Raw genomic sequence first — 19577 nt, forward strand, 5'->3', positions numbered from 1 at the left:
TCCCATTTATTAAATATTAATTTATTTCACAGACGCTAGTTCAAAGTGTTGCTATAATACAGTTTTAGGCCTATAAATCACATAAAAGCACAGATTATTTTTAACATTTTAAGGCATGTGGACCAAAAGAAGACAATTGACATACAGTCTGCTCATTGTTTACCTCTAGGATTCAAAACAATTGATAACAGGCACTAGTTTAATAAAGTATAGATGAAATGTACATTCTCTAAAGAAATGTGAAATGCATGAAAAATCAATGACTGAAAAGTGTTGGTGAACATAACAAGAAAAATCTGTAAATGAAAACCATCTTGTTATTGCAAGAAACTGAGCAATTACTTTTTGTCAGCAGATTCTGCATGTTTGAAAAAGAAAATACACAGATACAGAATAAATTATAGTACAGCAAATATATTCATAGCTTGTTTTGTGCAAATTGAGATTTTAAAATCAGTTATACATAATGTTCATCAGGGTATAACACACAGTATTTATAGTTATTTGTCTCAACAGATGAACTGTAATTTTTGATTCAGATTCCTTAAACCAGAATCAGCGGCTGAGAAATTTGAACATTTGCACAGAAAATCTGACATCCAAGAGGAGAGGTCAAACTGAAACTCAATTTTTTGTTAGCGCTGTTGTTAACTTAGCAGCAAAGTGTACAATAACAGGAGACATAGCTTCATAGTGTTTTATATATTAACACAGTGGTTCAGTGATCTTAACACGCGCGCAGACTGTATCTCTACGTGTTAACATGGGATTCTACAAAAGAACCAGTGGTATGGCACATTAACTTTGACTCAAAAGGAAAGTCACAGAGGCTGACAGTGGAGAAACTGACGTGAAAATGTTACTGCTTGTAGTTTTTTCACATCGTGAACTTCCTGATGTCTCGACACCATTGGACAGGAAGGTCAAAGGTGAAAAGTACAGGTGGCTGGAGTGGAGCCATCACTTATTTTTCCTCACTAGAAAATAAAAAAAGATGTCATTTAGGTATCAAAAGACAACAGTTGGGGTTGAGAGTCGAACTAATTAAGACTTGAACATTTATAATCAAGACATGGGTGGATTACCGAACGGCCCTACCGGGTACAGGCCTAGGGGGCCCACAGACTCTGTTTGAAGTGACTATGTCTCTTTGGAAAGTTCAGGCAAAAGTAGAGATTTTTTGCTCCAATCCATCAATATTGAGTTATCCGCTTATACCAAGTCAGATTTGTTTTTGTATTAGCCTTTTTCCCCTTACATAATACAGTCACACACACACACGTTTTTTTTGTGTGTAGTTGTGCCTTGTGTTTTATCTATGTGTAAGGACCACTGTTTTTGCATGGTTTAGCAGCCCAGTTATTTTAAGCAAGGAAAGTGGATAGTGTGTACATCCAGTCCCAGTCGGGTACAGGTGCAGAAAAGAAGTTGCACACAAAGTAATAAGAGAGGCAGTCCACACTAGAGTTCTGCCTCCTGACAAGGTATTGTGGCTCATCTCAGGTTCAGGTTTGGTTTTTTAATGTAATTTAGAAAGACAGTGTCAATCTATTGTGTTTTTTTCTACACCTGTGAGTGTAGATTGACTTGAAAAAATGGCCACGCAACAAAAATTGTCATGCTCAATCAAGTTTCGTGTGTCTACATGTTTGATTTTCATACCTTACTGAAATGACTGAAAACCAGTGGCCGCCTGAAAGGAAGGAAACAGATAATCCAGGCTGTGTCCGAAATCACCCACCCAGCTCACCATTTTGTAGTGCTGTCCGAATGTTTAGTGAGAATTATTATACCCTATATGGTCCACTCAAAATATCCCAGTATGCATTTTGAAAAGTAGTGCACCATCATGCATTGCACTGGTAGAAAAAAAATGTCCACCAACAGATTCTGCGACAGCAATGACGTAATTAATGGCGCTGAGATAATGATCGGAGTAGTGTCCGAAAGTGTTTTCATTTTGTGGGTGAGCTCACCATATAGTCCTCTACATATAATTCACCAGATACAGGGTAGGGAGGAGTGAATGAGTGGTGATATCGGACACAGCCTAAGATAGCTTTGGGCAATAGTAAGCAGTAATGTAAAGTGTATGCAATTGGTGATTTATTGAGTAAATCATGCAAAAACACGTTTTTTATCCTTTAAATAAATACTAACAGCAAAATCACGGAGTAATTAATACCTCTGGATTTCTATTTTGGTTGTTGAAGGTTAAAAATAGCTGGGAACGTGCAGATCATCTCTCTGAGCGACGAGTTTAAAGTAAGAGTCAAGAAGACAGATGGCTGTCAGATCAGTTCACGGCCTAGATTTCCCTTTCGCCCTCACTATAGTTTTTGAATCCCACTGTCTTCTGTCAGAGGCTTTGAGATCAGATTAACTCCAACGTCTGCAGGCTTCCCATAGAGCCGGAGTAGAACTGCTTAATGTGGGCTGAAGAACAGCTTCATTTAAGCCTGAATGTGGATTTTGTGGTTATGTAAGAGAAGTGTGGTAGAAAATGGAATTCATGGAGGTTTCTCCGGCTGGCACAGACATAAGGACAGTGGGGGGAGTGCAGGGGACAGGACTCGGCTGAGTCACACTGTATAGACGTGCCAGTGGGGCCTCTAGGACCAAAGAGCTACAACCACCAAGAAAAGTTCCAGGAAGAAGGGAGAAATGGCATGATAGGAAGATTTAAGCATATAATGGATGGCAAGGTCTCTTGGATAAAGGATTCACTTAGTCTACATGTTTCTATTTAGGTTATTCAATGACTTCTGCTGAGGCAAAACTGAGTCATTATAAGGACTCCTGTTCCTTTTTTTCTGATGGAGCTGACATGTGACAGTGTCCACTCTTGCCCAAAAGACAAGACCAAAAAAGCAGTCAAAAGAATAGTCCATGGATGTCATTTGCTGCTTACAGTTTATGGATGCTGGGACACAAACGACTGATCAACTCCAGCTGGGTCGCCTGGGTGAGGCTGTGTGAGGCTGAAAATGCAGAAACACCCAGTGATCCCTGGATTCATTTGAATGATCTTCCCAATCAGCGGCACAACTTAGTATTAGGCCCACAGTGTTTTTTTTGTTTTTGAGAAAAGGTACAGTTATGAGAATACAGTTGTAATTTTACTAGAATAAGCTGAAAAACTAATGTTTCAGGAAGATTGTTGTAATATTACAAAATCTGGATATCAAAAAATATCTTAATATGTTGAGAATTAAGTTAACAGGTCAAGTCAGTTTACTTGTCAAATGAGGGAAGAGCTGGATTTACTTACTAAAAAATGTATATAATCAATAGTATCAGATGGAACCTGTGGCTCCAATACTCTATCACACACCAAGTGTCCTACTTTAAGTATTAAATTTCAATTACAAACATTGTTGAGCAAACAGCATTTAACCCCTGTTGAATGTTAAAGTGAAAGTTCAACAATTTGGGAAATACACTCATTTGCTTTGTTACCCAGAGTCGGATGAGAAGATCCACGCCACTCTCCTATCTGTACGCTAAATATGAATCTACAGCCAAATAAAAAGGCGAAAATCTACTACGAGAAGCTCTTAAGCTCACTTATAAACACATTATATCTTGTATGCTAATACGTGTAACACCAAGTTGTGCTTTCTTAGTTGCTTTCTATTTCTTAGTTGGGTTCATGAACTTCCCGCAGTCTTATCAAGACTTTACAGTTAAATTTAAGCAATTTAACCAAGGCTTGATGAGAGGTATGTTTCGGCAAATCGTTGAACTAACGGGACCACTCTGCTGTGATAGTTGCTGTTTGCTCATCCCTCTACAGGCTCTGACCAAGTTTGGATTTTCTGGTTCCAGTAACTGGGAAGATGGCAACGAGCATAAAGCCAAATTCATGCTTTGAACCATCCCTTCAGAAACCTGTCAGTGGAGTCAAACATGACCATGCCCATATTTCAGTTTGTAATTATTACAATATCCTTGTAAATATGATTTACTTGATTGGATTATAGTCTACATTCAGATTTACATGCGCTCCATCAAATATTGGCTTATTTATTAACTAACTACATTTCATTGCAATTTAGCAAATTTCTGATTAGTTAGATTATAAAGGATAAGGTTGTTGAGATTCTGTATTTTTTAGAAAGATTATGTATTTTGGGGCTGAATGCCACAGACAATGTAGGGAAGTCATAAAGTATTAAGAGGCAGATTAAATCATTGTCGGTTTTGGTCTTTTCATGGGATTTTTGACAATAAGATAAATCTGGAAAAACACCAGCCTTATCCTTTAACACTTCGTCATTGAAAACATTTTTCATGCACACTGTCTAAAATAGAACATTTCATACCAAGTAGACATCCAGTTCAGAGTCTGACTGGCTCCTGCTGAGAGACAGCAGGGGATCTTCGAGAGCGATTGTTGAACTGGAGGCTCGCCGTTCTTCACTGCAACGTAAAAATACAAATAAATATGGTGTGAAGATGTATATGAGCACACTCAATTTCTCCCAATGATTTGAATGATATTCATGATGTCACTTGAGACTGACATTAATTCATAACTTCAACAAGCTCCCCAAACTTAACAACAAAGTAGGGAGTTTAAAAGAAAAGAGATTTAAAAGAAAACTTACCATTAGTAGGAGAATACAAACAGCAGCCTCCAGTTTGAAAGTTAAACACTTTGTACGCCAAACTATCCACCTCAATCTACTTGTCAAACATGGGTTTGAACAAAGAACTAATGCTGGTATTATATTGGTAAGTTGTCTGGTGAATCAAAGATGAAACAAAACCTCAATGTTAAAATAAGATGTTTTTCTAAAGTTCCTCAAAAACAAAAATGGAGCCCACACACTAACCCTAACCCACTTTGGTCCAGACTGAAATATCTCAAAAACTACTGGATGGATTACTATGAAATATGGTATACACATTCATGCCCCTCCCTCAGGATGGATTTGAAACTTGGTGATCCCCTGAATCTCAGTGTCTCTAACACTTTGGTTTATGATCAAATGCCTGCAAAATGTATGACATTCTCATCACTTTCAGCTGTACTTCAGTGCTAATTGACAAATGTTAGCATACTAACATGCTAAACTGGGGTGATGGGTAACATCAGCATGTTAGCAATGACAATAGCATGCTGATATAAGCATGTAGCTCTGCACTGTTGTAGGCCAGCCTCACAGAGCAGCTACCGTGACTGTACACTCTTGGTTTTTTTTTACATGTTGGGGAAAAGAAGAATCTCTAATGTATACACTGTCAAATATATAACTAGAAAACATCTTTTTCTGTTGGCACTGCTCAATTCAATGCATTGTATTTCCCTTTTTATGGATGTGAAATATTTTAAGATTTCTAAATTGTTGAAAAACTGACTTAAAGAAAGAGAGCTTAGATGTGAGAGCTAGTACCTGGTTTCAAGGTCCTCTTCATCATTTCTGGTGGACTGGGAAAAAACAGCAGATCTTGGCAGAAGATCTGGTTGCTTGGAGGAACTGTAAACTGTAAACAAGCAGATTATCAATCAGTGAATTAATTAAAAAAAATGACATAAAATATTCTGTTAAATGCATTCCATAAGCTTACAGGTTCCATCCAAGTTGTCCAGGCTTTGAGCCTTCTTCTCGTCCTTCTTCTGTGGGGACAGAAACTCCTGGGATGCTGACTTTACTGCATAGAAGGAATTCTTCTTCCTCTTTGAAGATGCTCCTCTTAAAGCTGAGGGACACAAAGAAAGAAATGATTAAAGACAGAATATGCAGAATCCATAGTTAGTTATGTTAGCGCAGCGACTTACGATGAAACTTTTTAAATACAGTCGAGCCCATGAATTTGAGAAATCTGTCTGCGTAAAAACCGGGCCTGTGAACTGACACTGTGTCCTGGAAAGCAGAGAAACAGAATACACACACACATTGTACATTTATCAAGGTAGATATGAATGTAATTTGACATAAAAAAAAATCTGCAGATTAGGGGAAGGATGTGAAGTTACATACGCCATCATGAACAAGCGCTTTCCAGGAGTGTTCCATCTTCTTAATGAACCTGAAAATAACAATTAAAAATACATGTTACTCACCCCCTGTATAATTTGAGTTAATGGAGTCTGGTGAAAGTCTGCAGTGAGGCAGCAGAATCATTATACACTATTTCAGTGTTAAACATTTTCAAAACTTACATGATCATGAAATGGTTTTTGTTAGGTATGCATTTATTAATTGGTTGTAATTAAACAAAAAGTCTAAATGACCATTCTGGTGAAATGTGAATGTGTCTGTACACATTAGAGTGTAACTACAGAGTGAAAGTGTGTATGTTGGTGTGTGACACTGTGAGCTCACCTGTAGGACTGAAGGATGTCGATAATTCCTAAAAAGATTAGAAGGTTCTCATCTTTATGTTTAGCAGGAATTCCACCCAATCTAGAAAAATAAAGTTGTATCAATGAATTTTACAGTTTTTAATTAAACAGAGAAATTTGCTGTATAATTTCCTCCGCTGTTCCTACAATTTGGTTAAATAAAGCCATAGCACATACAGTACGGCTGATTTTAAATGAAATTTCAAAGTTTTAAACAGTTGCCATAGTGTCACCATCAGGAAGATTGTCCCCATAATTAGATATGTGTCATTTGGACTGGATCAGACTATTGTACAAAATTCCAGGGAGGTTTTGTTGATGGGAAGGCAGTTTGTGTAAGAGGAACAAAAAAGAGAAAAAAGCAGGAAGAAAGAAAAACTGTCCTCACTTTACATAGTGTAATGTGTATAAATGATTTAAAATATTGTTTTGCACACTGCATTAAAACAGTCTACTCTCAGGTAGCTGCAAAAACATGTAAAACCAAGCTGTGAAATGTGATGTTAAACACTGTATTTTTACATGTTACATGCTCAACAAAGTCAAAAAAGCAGGTAAGTTAACAAAGAAAATAATAGCACAAAGTTTTCTCACGTGTCGTCATCAGCCACCGGTTTGGGGTCCTTCACGTTCCCCTGGATGGATTCGCGGGCAGTGGAGTAGAGGACTTTCTGTCCTTTCCTGCTGTCACATCGGTTTCCTCTGTCCAGCGGCTTCCGGTCCAAAATGTGAATCCCCAACAGGAGACTGTAGTCCATGATTTTAAAGCTCTCCAGTACCTGGTGAGAGTCAGACACTGTACATAAGCAACTCCATTTTAAGCAGCAATTAAACTAAAATATCAATTTAATAATCTAAAGAAATTAAGGAACACACAGGAAGACAACAGCGGTGTCCTCACTTGGGGGCTGAAGCTGAAATAAATGTAAAAGTATTTAGCCATGCTAGCAGCCTAATTTTATGCAGACGTTCATGGTGCCTAGAGGATGAATCCTAATTACTTTGGAGAACCTTCAGATGGGTTGCCATGAAATTCTGCACACACTTTCATGTCCCCTCATCAGGTCAAAATTTGCATTTGTCCAGTACTTTGGTTCAGCTGTACTTTGTGTTTGTGCTAATTAGCAAATGTTAGCATGCTAATACACTAAACTAAGATGGCAAAAAATGGTTAGTAAATATTGTACCTGCTGAACATCAGCATGTTAGCATTGTCAGTAGCATTTAGCTCAAAGCACCACCTTGCCTAAGTACAGCCTGGCTGTAGATTCTTGTCTTTAATTGTGCACGCAGGCAGCCTTCTTATCTGAATTAACATGTGATCAGAAGTTATTTGCCAGGTGTTGGTGTTTAGGTGGTCATCAGGAAATGGGGGACATTTTGTGAATGGCTTTATAGAATTGGAGACACATAATTTGTCACTGATGTGAACTTTGAAGGACCTTGTCCCTAAATTGGGACACAACTTATCAAGCCTGATCTCTGACCTCCATCTAATGCAGGGCAAGATAAAAGAGAAGTCTCATGGCTGTAAATGTTCTCAGTCATTGTTTTGGGTATTGGGTATGTCATCTTTTAGGTACTGTATTTGTGACACTCTTTTACCCAGAGATGTTATCAATTTAATCTAGTATCTGATTAATGTAATATAAAAATACTTGAAAATGTATAATAGAACTTAACCTTCAATCTCTCTATTCAAGTAACTCCTGTAAACAAAGAGACACAACTACTTTCTGCTGTCTTACCCAATACACTAACTGAGGTCATACAAAGAGGCCCAATAAAAGCACAATACACCGAGACAGGCCAGTTTGTACTCCAGAGTCCAGCTGCTCAGCTTGATCATATGAGTCAGGTGCTTCGCTCTGCTGGGTTTTAATTCTCCATCAAGTGGTCACTGTTGTTTCACATTAATGTAATAACAGGCAGGTGATTATGTGGTCATTAGACTGAGTGAAGGGAAAGTGGCTCATAGAAGTGGGCTGATATGGTTGAATAATGTTATCGAAGGGGCGGAATGGTGCGATCACTCAAGGAAAGACGGACCTTGAGAGGTCTTAAGTGCTAAAATGATAAGCCGATGTTTTAGGTGACAGCCTAAGCTTGGTGATGTCAGTTGGCCAGTCTGTATGCTGCACATAGTAATCCAAAGCAAGATATCTAGACAGCTCATTTGCTTCATTTGCAGTAGATATCCACGGTCCCCAGGGAAGAATCGCACTGAATTGTGGAACCACTTGACCTTTTGACAAGCGTCAAAAACCTCAATCTATTTATCATCCTGATGAAGGCCGTTACACCTGGGCTGTTACTAGAGATGTTTTGATTATTACCCAGCTCTATTTTAACATGTACAAGCATTGAAATAACCATTTGAATAAAGGCTTTTTAACTTTTTGCCAAAAGAGTGTCTTGGACCTTTCTTCCTTTACTTTTGTGTTCCCCACCAAAGACCACTTTCGTTACAAATGTTTGAACTACTGATTACTCCTTTTCTTTTCCATATATCGCCCTGCCATGGAGACTAATCCCATCTTCTAATCATTTGGTAGCACAATATCCCTACTGATTGGACAGCATATCATTGCCATGAATTTTCTCCACTGGTAATAATGGAATCTCACTGCATCAGGATAGATAGAAACTGTTTTCAAACTACTTCAAACTTTGTGATAATCATGTTCTTAGACATAGTTATGTACCTATGTTGTGTGAACGAATTAAAATCCACCAAAAGCAGGTCAACATTTTTTGTTACAAGTATTGCGCTAGGAAATCCTCCAGACCATCACCTTTTAGGGTATGTTGTTTGTTCTGTACAACAATATATTTCTGACTATGATGAATATTTTGGCCTTTAGAGTTTTCTAATAAAAATTCAGGAAACCTGTGAAATTGAATTTGAGATTTTGCTTGTGATATGAATAATGATCACAGAAAGATAAATACATGAAGATGTCTAAATGATCTCTCCAGCAGTCACAAACCTGTGTAACTCTGCTTGAATTACGAATATGATTTAATCAAAATATGATAATATTTACAGAACAGATCTTTGTGTGAACACACCCGACAGTCCCTCTGCAGGGTCTTCATCAGGGCATTGTAGGTGTCCGGGTCGAAGTGCAGGCCCTCATGCATCTCCTGGAAGTCCAGGTCTTTGAACGTGGGTGAGGGCTTGGCATGCTCCTTGCGTGAGGCACGGCGTTTGTACGAGGAACCCTTCAAGTCGTACTTGTAGTGCATCTTGATGGCACGCGGCAGCACGTTGTTCATCACCACCACACGGACAGTGACGCCACCACACTGGATGCAGTACAGGCCGTAAAACTTGGGCAGCAAAGTCCTTGGGTTCTGATTCAGATTCTACAATAACAAAGACAAAGCAGTTTTTTTTCAAGATGAAATGTTAAATACATCAGATGCAATTTTTTTTCTTGTTATCAAGGCAAACCATCAAACAAGTTTTATAAAGAAACCTGAATTATTTGCCTACATACTAAACTGAGTTAGTGGTTTTTAAGATGTGTGTGGATCAATCAAAAATATTTCAGACAAAAAATATTTAATCAAAGGCTTGAAACAACTTTAATAAATAACTCCAAAAAGGGCCAGGTTCCACCGCTGAACACTAACACATGCCCACAAGACAAACCCTGTACTGTCTTACCACAGAACCTAAAAATAAGGTAGTGGCTAGAGGTAAATATGAATACCAGCAAGCTGCATGCAAATGCATGCTTTAGGTTGGTCAGGTTAGTCAGGTTATTGCTGTAAATGTGTTCTCAGAAAGGTAAGGCCATGTCTAGATGTTTCTCAGTGTTGTATAAGTAAAGTGAAATTAAGTAAAAAGTTGTCTCCAACAGTATAGATAAGGATGAAAACATTGGAAACTTTATAAATTCAAGCTGCAACGTTTGTTAGACCTTGAGGGTACACACAGTGTATGTTGATGAGTACTCCCCACAGAGCATCTTTATGTCCAAAGTTTCACTTTTAGCAGTTTGATAAAAATGAGGCTGGTGTGCATGTAAACATAGTAAGAGTTTGTGTTTGTGAGGAAGGAGCTCACCATGTAGTAACCAGGAAGCAGCTTCTGCAGGAACTCAGCCTCTTTATGCTGCACCGTCTTAATGATGAACTCATCATCGCTGGTGAGGTAGAACCAGGAACTGCTGGCCCCGGGGTTGGACAGCTCGATCAGAGGCTCATTACACATAGAGTACTGAAATTAAGAGTGGTGAAACAAGTCTTAGTAAGAGCAAGTGTTGCAATTAGATCAACCGAAACTTCAGCCTCATTGTGCTGAATCAGACTGATGATGTGAATGTTCACACTAACCAGATAATCGTCTGGTTTGATGCCAAACAGCTCTCTGAAGTAGCGAAAAGCCAGTGGTGCGTATGTTTTCAGACGGAAATCTGGGAAGTGATGTGCTGGAGTCAGATTGCTGCCCTCACTGGAGAACAAACAAAATGTTTTTTTTTAATTTAAGGGTAAAAAAGAAAGGAAAATATAAAAGTACAATAACAAACATTTGCATGTTATAGCCCTATATAACTTTTTGACATGTGACAGTAGGAAAGCACATGTGTAAATAATAATGACTTAGTGGGACACTTGAATAGAACAGAGCTATTGTCAATGCTATCAGTAACAACTGTGCTTTTTCTACAATGACAAGGCAAAATGTGTGGACTATCCCCAAACAGCGTGTTTTAAAAATTCTTTCAGCAGGGCCTACACGAAATGAAGGCTATATTCATTAGGGTGGAAGCAGAGATCAATATTTCAAAACCTCAGTAGATGAAACTGAACTATTTGCATGAATAGATTATTCCACCAGAGGTAGGTGGGCAAACAGTAAATCTTTGTGTAATATGAGTGAACTGATCCTTAAGTGTATTAATCTGAAATTGACTTTGAATGCGTGCATTGACTACATGTCAGCAATAAAAAGGAGTGAGACTGTACCTTGGCAGGAAAACACTTTCCACAACAGAGAAGTCCTGCATGAGAACATCTCTGTCTGGTTTAGAGCTGAGGTTTCCCACAGCGTAACCGATGCCCAGCTGGATGGCTCCTTTCAGGGCAGCTGCAGTGGGCTAACAAACCATAACACAAAAGAAGATACTTTTGTTCAGAAAAGAACCGTCTGTCTGTTAGCATGATATCTAAACATTCTGTGAGGCTTCACCTACGTACAGTGGTGCTTTGAGCTAAATGCTAAAATCAACATACTAACATGTTTATAGTGCCAATGCTAACATGCTGATGTAGTACTGGACAAGCTGAAATTTTGACCTGATGATGATGCTAGGAAAAGTTAAGCGATCACCAGACATGTTACATGAATGGACATGAATGTGTGTCATAACATTTGACTTCAAAGCAAAATCTTCAACCTGACTTCAAAATGATGGAAAAGTCAGGACAATAAAGTGCCTTCTGGGGTACCTTTTAAAATTGTATCTTTTTTTTTCACCCCTGCCCCTGACAGTCTGCTTGAAGGTACAACATTTTTCATTTCTGTGAACCCATCCAGTAGCTCTCATATTATTGAGATATTTCAATCTGGACCAAAGTGATGGATAGATCAGCAAACCGACATTGTCGTTCCTAGACAAATGGCACTAGTGTGGCTGAAAGAATGTGTGAAAATTAATCAATTAATGTGTTAAGCTGACTTTGGAATTTTCCTCCAACAAAGTAACAAGTGAAATCTCTCAGTAAACCACAATCTGAAGCTGTACCTAGTAGCCTTGTTCGCCATCACTCTGTTCCACTGCACCATCACCACCCCACCGATGTGTTACGCAACACATCTGACTAACAAAAAATAATTTAGCTGCAGTTATGTTGTTTCTGTTTGTTCAAATTAACTGAAATTTGCAAATTTATTTTCAATTTCATGACATTTTATAACCCCTTAAATTTTTAAGAAAATCAAAGCTTTGGTCCCCACATTTTGAAACAAAAAACAAATTTGAAAATATGTATTTCCTGTCTTATAGAATGAAATATACTGAACAGTTCATAAGATTTAGGCTTTGACAACTAGGAAGTTTCCTAAATATGCGTAATCCGTGTTTTTAAGGGGTAGATGAGTCCAGTCTAATAAACTTTAGTATTTTGTTTTTAGTTGTATGTTTCAATGACAATCAATCAACAATGACTCATCAATGAATCATTTTCAGTTTTGAAACCTGCAATGATTTAGTAATAGCGTGTGTCACTGTCTTCCTAACAGAGGATGCTTTAGATATTTCTTTCCACTGAAACAAATTTGGTAATAAATAATGACATCTTCTTACCTTTTTGTAATCAATTGACGCTTTGGAGGTTTTGGTTCCGCTTCTTACACTCTCAGCGGTGGTAGTCGACATCTTTCGGTGAGAGAGAACTTGATCAAGGGAAGCTTGTACGTCCTTCCTCCAACTGTGAAGCTGACTGAGTTCCTGTTTTGCTCTCAGTGATAAATGACCAGATGCCTTGATTTACCGTGAATGGCCTTTTTACAGAAACTGCATTTTCCAGGTACACCACTCCTGTAGATGAGGTAGAAAGAATAGTTACATAATAGTTACACAGTGTATAGCATTTGCATGTATATCAATACAATGCACATGTCATCTGGTGAAAAACAGCACAACTAGTCTGTTTGGTTCAAATTTTCTTGTGCAGACCTTTTAGTCCGGGGCACTGCTAAGTTCTCAGGGACCAGCAGTGTTTGTGTGAGTCTTTAGCTCCAGAATCCCTCACAACAACCCTTGATCCCAATTAAGAAGGATTGGAAAACCATTACACATCAAATTCCCCTGGTTCGTAACAGTACGCAAATGGGACAATGCTTTCTCACTTACATACAGTATGTGACCCTGAACTCCCTAAAACGCAGGCGTGATAAACAAAACGGAAACAGAAACAAGATATAAATTGACTGCAACTGTATTCATTAAGGAATAGCAGTAAAACATTTACTCCTGTCATGCATTTGCAACAGGATCAGTTAAATGTAAGTCAGTGTAAACAACTCATGGAAATTAACTTTAACTGTTTCTAAATACAGTGTTTCTGTATTGTAAACTATTGGAAGCATGGGAGCAAGTCCAGAAAGGTTTAAATACATAAGTACATTTATTCAAAACATGATATTTCTATTAAAAATATATGAAAGAAATATCTGTATATACAGTATATTTCTACCTTTAAAATTGCATATGTTACATTGGACTGTGAATGACGTAGAATGACAAGAGCAGTTATGGATTTATAGTTTACAAAACAAACACTTATACAACGATGGGAATTAGCAGCTTTTGGCTGCTCCAAAAGGTTTAGCAGTCTGTACTTTATTAATACAAAGGCTCTACAGAGGCCAGGTCGGTGCTCAAAATGTAATCTGGTATATTGAGAAACTTCATCCACAGAGGAACAGTACAGCTGAAACCAACCAGAAGGGGAATTTAAAATTGAAATGTATTTACTTCTGTTCATAAATGAAACAATTTTTGAAATAAAAGGAAAGAAGATGTCTCCCTATAAAACAGTAAAGTAGAAAATAATAGAGAAAAAATATATATTGAATCATAAAAGCCTGAACCTTTGTATATGAAATTATGGTTAAAACTAATCTGTTTCTTAAATATGTAGATTCCGGACAAGTCTAAGACTATATCATTTCTGGCAGTCAATTTTCAATACTCTTTCTGAAATAATAAAGGAGCCAATTGATTCATCCCCACTAATTGTTCTGTTTGATTAGATAATAAGATTAGATAATAATAAGTGTAACATGCTGACCTTTTGCACTTTGATGGCCATGCGACTCCCTCCCCTCGTAATGTACATGGATTAAGGAAGTTATGTAATATCTCAAACTAGAGAGGATAAAATACTCTCTGCAAGGGTCTGTTTTGAGGTTTCATGCTATTTGGCAGCCTTTCATGACATCTGTAGAAAAAACAAAGAATGTAACCCCATAATACATTGTATCTTGGATGTTGTTATTGATTTTTCATTATTTATTTTTACATCATTCATTTCACTTTTGTTTCAGGAAAAAAAAAATTAAGCGACCGACTCTGATATTAGAGGCGCTGATGTGATGGGTGGGTAGATGTTTGGGATAAGTTTTGCTTGTTTGTATTTTGATTATGTCTTGTATACACTGAAAATCTTTAATATAAACATGTAGATTCCTCTCAAATCCTTTTCTCTTTTTTTATACTTTGAAACTTTAGAAGTTTTGGACACTTTAAGGTAGTATTTCAACAAGTCTATAATTTTTTAGAGCCTTTGATTTAATAAACATTGGGTTAATTGGTTCTTAAAAACTCCAGTAGTTTTGTTTGTATTTGAATTGTCTTAGTTTTATATGTTTCCCCATACTTTCACACGGTAAGTAATTGATGGTATTATAATCGCAATCCTTATCCAAGATTTTTTTCTTTGACATAATTTGTAGAATGTGATCTCTAGTTTGTTTGAATCAAACCAACCTTATAGAAGTTTTCCACAGTTTTAAAAAGTTATTAAATTATTCACAGAACAAAATAAATTTGTATTATCTGCAAATAAAATAAATTTTAGTAGGAAACCTATAATATATCATAAATACATACAGCATTTATGTACAAAATAAACACTAATGGGCCTAAAACTGAGCCTTGAGGAATTGTAACCTTCAATCATTTTGAATTAATGTTATTTATCTTAACTCACTGATCCACATTTTTGGGGTTTGGCTACTAGTCCAGGTGCCCCCTCCCCTCTAATGCACATATATACTGTCTTCACCTACAGTGGCCTCACATAAAGTGTTTGCTACTCTTTAGGCCCGGTACTTTCTGCAACTATGCAAATATTAGCGTGTGAAACATAAATAGTAAAATTCACATCAAAACATCTTTCTGAGTTCTAGAGCAAACTTGCAAAATCCATCACTGATCCGAACAGACAACCCTGTTTATTTTAAGTTCTGCCTCAGGATGTGGTTTTGTGGTCTGACTTGAGGAGCATGTAGCTATTTTCACAAGAGTCATGATGAGAATGCTCATTTCTCAAGGATCTGCCTTGCAAGCAATTCTCCTGTTTTTTTTTTTTTGCATATTTCAATTGGAAGCTAAGGACATCCAGAAACCTACCAAAGATTTTAACCTTTCACAACCAGACTTTGTGAATGGTGGTTGGAGTAGTGACTGGGGATAATTATATGTGTAAAGTCTACGGCAGTTCATTCCACATTTTCTCTGCAACACGTAACATATTGAAAACACACACAGTGACTGGGGTGTTACAAAACATGTTCGATTAAGCATTTGTAAGTGCATTAGTTTGCCTTCTGCATAGCTGCAAATATTAGATACATGGCTTTCTAAAACAGTGACAAAAAGTTTGGGAGACTGTGGAAGTAGTGGGTTAGGAGTTCCCCCATGAACAATATAACAATATATTAGAACAACAGAACAGGAAATACATTTTGATATAATTAAACAATTGGGGGTATTGATAAGTTTTTTATACTGTCATAAGACTCTTGCAGATATAGAATGCAATTCTGCTCTTTCTGCACTTGACAGCTATAGCTATACCTTGATTAAATTTGATCACTTAGAGGGTTGTATTTTTATGTTTAGTTTTAAGACTGAGACTAAGAGTCTATAACCATGGTTCTAACATGCGAAGCAGGTGTAATGGTTACCGTGTTCACAATATACTATAGTAAATTTGTTTGCATGCTAACATTTGCTAATTAGCCCAAAACAAAAAGGACAGTTGAGGCTGATGGGAATGAGTGTACCAAATTTCATGGCAGTCCACTCAATAGATACAAAAAATTTTCTATCAAAACCAAAAATGGAACAGTCAGGGGATCACTAACATCGGTAGGATTCATCCTCTGGGAACCAAGTGTGCTTGTATAAAATTTGGTGCCAATCCATAGAGCTGATGTTCAGATTATTCACAGGACAAGTAAAATATTTTACCTGCTCGTGGTGCTAAAGAAAAGGTCAAGGGATCTCCAAAGTAATAAGCGTTCATCCTCTGTCTGTTCCAAATGTCATGGCAATCCATTGAATAGTTTTTGAGATATTTTACTAAAATTGAAAACTGTCAACCTCATGTGGACACTACAGGAAAAGTCAGGGGATTTCCAAAGTCAGTAGGATTCATCCCTTGGGGACCACAAATGTTTGTGCATCATATCATGGCATCAAGAAATAGCTGGTGAGATATTTCAGTCTGGTCCAAAGTGGTGGACCAACCAATGGGTCACATTTGCTATCCCTAGAGCCATGCCACTAGCATGCCTAAAAAGGCTCATGGTGGCCAGAATGTCATGTGATTTGTGTTATAAATAAAGACTGATCTTTAGCAATTAAAAATGATTTAAATGGAATAACCATAGTAATAATAATAATTGTGTTGGTAATATCATAACAATAACTATTATGAAACTGTGAAACATTTTTGATTAACACTTATTATAGTAATTACTCAGTCAATGAGGATAGACTAGAGATAACTCTATAGTATAGTGTAATACAATTAAACAGCACCACATTGTATCCTCCAAAATGACCACAAAGTTGAATTAACACCTCTTGAAAACATGGTTTCTACAAAAACTGAACATTGCAACCTTCATGAAGGTAGAATTTATTACAGGACTGTTAGACTGCATTCGTTTTAGTTAGGTGAATAGGCTATAAAGTGCATTACGCAACTTGTCAGGCTCAGGTGAATATTTAAACCTGCAGACTCTCTCACGGCATCCACACTGCAGTTCTTTTGCATACATGTAAACGCTCACAACCCCATCCAGCTTATTGCCGACATTTTACTTTCTCTCTGACTGAAGGGAAGTTGAGCTGATTTCCTCTTGTGATACCAGCATCAGCTCATCTTCCTACTGAGTGACACGCAAACAGCCTATACGAGCTGCGTGACACCATTATTAGGCTACTGTTATTTTAATGAATTATTCACAACACGATACAAACATCTACAAACCAACAGGTGAGTGTAATTCATTCAGAAACAAAAGTGGCTCCATCCTCACTTTATAATAAAGTTGACAAGAAGAAATCAACACTCTCTGCCTTCTTACCTTAACAGGCATGGTCGTTTGAAGACGGTGGTGAATGCAGGTAAGTGAAATACAGATAATACACCAATGTTGTTTGCTATAAACTCTGTGACAGACTGACTGGTGAGACGAGGAGCAAAGTGCTGCAGCGTCTGTAGAGCACCCTCACCACTTCCTCTCTGTCTCTCTCTCTCTGTCTCTCTCTCTCTCTCTCTCTCCACCTACCTGTTGTATTATCCCCCGCACCTACATGAGGCAGACTGAGTTGTAGTGTTGCATATAGAAGCCTGGGGAAGAAAAAAGCATTGAAGACCAGTGCCTTTGTAACATTTTGTACTCTCTTTCTTATTGGCTACTTTTTATACGTGTACTTTTCATTTCGTTTTGTTTTTAACATGTGAAATGTAACTATCAACATGATGATGATGATGATGATGATGATGACTCTCTATGACTACAGCAATGTAAGCAGCCTTTTAACTGAGTTTGGTCATAGAAATAATGTTTATGATCATGATGGCGATTAATAATATTATTAGCTACTGGATGTTGAGCAGCACATATGATAAACTTATAAATGACAGTGCGTTGTTAAATCAGTGGTTCCCATCTTTTTTGGCTTATGACCCTTTAGAAAATAGCAGTGTCTACACTGTAAGAAACAACTTATAGAATTTACTCAATAAACATGAGGTAACAAGTTGCACTCAATTAGTTTGGGTAGATATCACCACATGTTTTGAGTGTAGGGCCCCTAAATGTATTAACTATGACAAATTAATTTTTTTTTGTAATACATTATACAACTGATTACTTGTAAAATTAACTTGAGTAAAATTAACACTTGATTGTAATGATGTTAATAATATAAATAAAATAAAATAATAAAATAAACAGCAGCAGCCAGATGATAATATGAAATCTTCACAATAAACAGTCTGACATTTTTGAAACAGAGTCCATCTTGACTGCGTTTGTGTACCAAGCATCGATGTAAGTCCACCTACTCTCAATTGCCGGAGTCTTGGGCTGACAGCTCGTAACTTGGACCGCCTGCAGAGTGCTTGATCTGGGATGTTGATGGGGCAGGTCTCTGTAACGATGTGGGCACAACACGCCTTAACAATATACAATTTAGCTTCCATGCAAGAGTGAGGGAGTGAATGAGCGGGGTGAGCAGCTTGAGATGAGTAGATGAGGGAGTGAGTGTGTGTATGTCTGTGCATGTATGCATGCTTTTTCCTGTCAACATAAAACCAATAAAAAGGTGTTCAAAAATGTATACAGATGTGTGTAGTATTTTGTTTATTCCTATTCTAGTGACCATCTGCATCATTATCCTGTTACCCTTTACTCTTTCCTTCACTGAAAAGTAGGATGTAATGCACACACAACTACCTTTCTGTATAGTTTCTTGCAAAAGAAGCTGCAGGTTACAATATTTCATGATGCCTGTTGTGATCAGCAATTCCTCCTTCTCTTCTCATCATCGGCATCTATTTCCCCTGTTTCCTTTGTCTTTCTGTCAGTTCACCTCATTTTAATTCAAATAAGCTTCAGTGACGTTATTACCATGATGTATACTGTACACATACTGCATATTGTGAAACAATAAAGGCGTGAACTAGAACACGAGGGAGACTTTAGACCCATTCAGGTCTAACGAAATGTCTGTGAACAGCGGCGGTAGAGACACAGAGGCACAGTGTTCACTTTGGGGTTGGCTCTGGCAGGTCGTGTTCTGCAAGCACTATAAGCCAGACAGCATTTACTTTTTCATTCACTTCTAAATGGAGTAGTATCAGGACCAGTAGTTGCAGGACCGGAGGCTGCAGTTTTAGGGACCGCAATCCTAGGACAGGACCTGCATTTGTAGGACTCTTGTTTACTTTGATACTGCCAGCGACCTGGCTGGCCCCCGAAGCCAATTACCCTTACCCTAACCATCACAGAGGGTGTGCGTAAAACTAAGTAATTGATTATATTCATGTTGACTGGTTAACCCTAAAGCTGCACAGCAGACAAACCTCCTTCGTGTTGCTGTGTGTTACCACCACCACCAATCCACTAGACGCCGCTGTTGAAAAAGAACTACGGGGGTCCTGAAACTGCAGCAACGTACACATACAC

General features: G+C 37.7%; 1 protein-coding gene across 1 annotated transcript; it reads right to left on the reverse strand.

The window, feature by feature from the left end:
• On the reverse strand, positions 1-17632 carry pip5k1ba (phosphatidylinositol-4-phosphate 5-kinase, type I, beta a). Its single transcript, XM_038734445.1, has 15 exons — positions 17469-17632; positions 12670-12903; positions 11330-11460; positions 10697-10814; positions 10428-10580; positions 9425-9721; positions 6947-7131; positions 6333-6413; positions 5988-6036; positions 5786-5870; positions 5575-5706; positions 5400-5490; positions 4326-4422; positions 2912-2981; positions 1-977 (listed from the first exon to the last, which is right to left on the reverse strand). The coding sequence occupies exons 2-14, from the start codon at positions 12739-12741 to the stop codon at positions 2943-2945; spliced, it is 1530 nt and encodes a 509-aa protein (XP_038590373.1). The 5' UTR covers positions 12742-12903; positions 17469-17632; the 3' UTR covers positions 1-977; positions 2912-2942.
• Positions 17633-19577: the final 1945 nt, after the last annotated feature.

This window comes from Micropterus salmoides, unplaced genomic scaffold (assembly GCF_014851395.1).
Source record: "Micropterus salmoides isolate LMB-PRFRI ecotype aquatic unplaced genomic scaffold, ASM1485139v1 Ms_hic_scaffold_20, whole genome shotgun sequence".
NCBI lineage: Eukaryota > Metazoa > Chordata > Actinopteri > Centrarchiformes > Centrarchidae > Micropterus > Micropterus salmoides.

Bases quoted from the DNA above. Each gene is read 5' to 3' on its own strand.
- pip5k1ba (XM_038734445.1), bottom strand. From the start codon at position 12,741: ATGTCGACTACCACCGCTGAGAGTGTAAGAAGCGGAACCAAAACCTCC. The intron at 5,491-5,574 runs GTAAGCTTATGG...GCTTGTTTACAG, and splicing joins GGACAACTTGGATGGAACCT to TTTACAGTTCCTCCAAGCAA. The intron at 4,423-5,399 runs GTACTAGCTCTC...TTTACGTTGCAG, and splicing joins GAAGAGGACCTTGAAACCAG to TGAAGAACGGCGAGCCTCCA.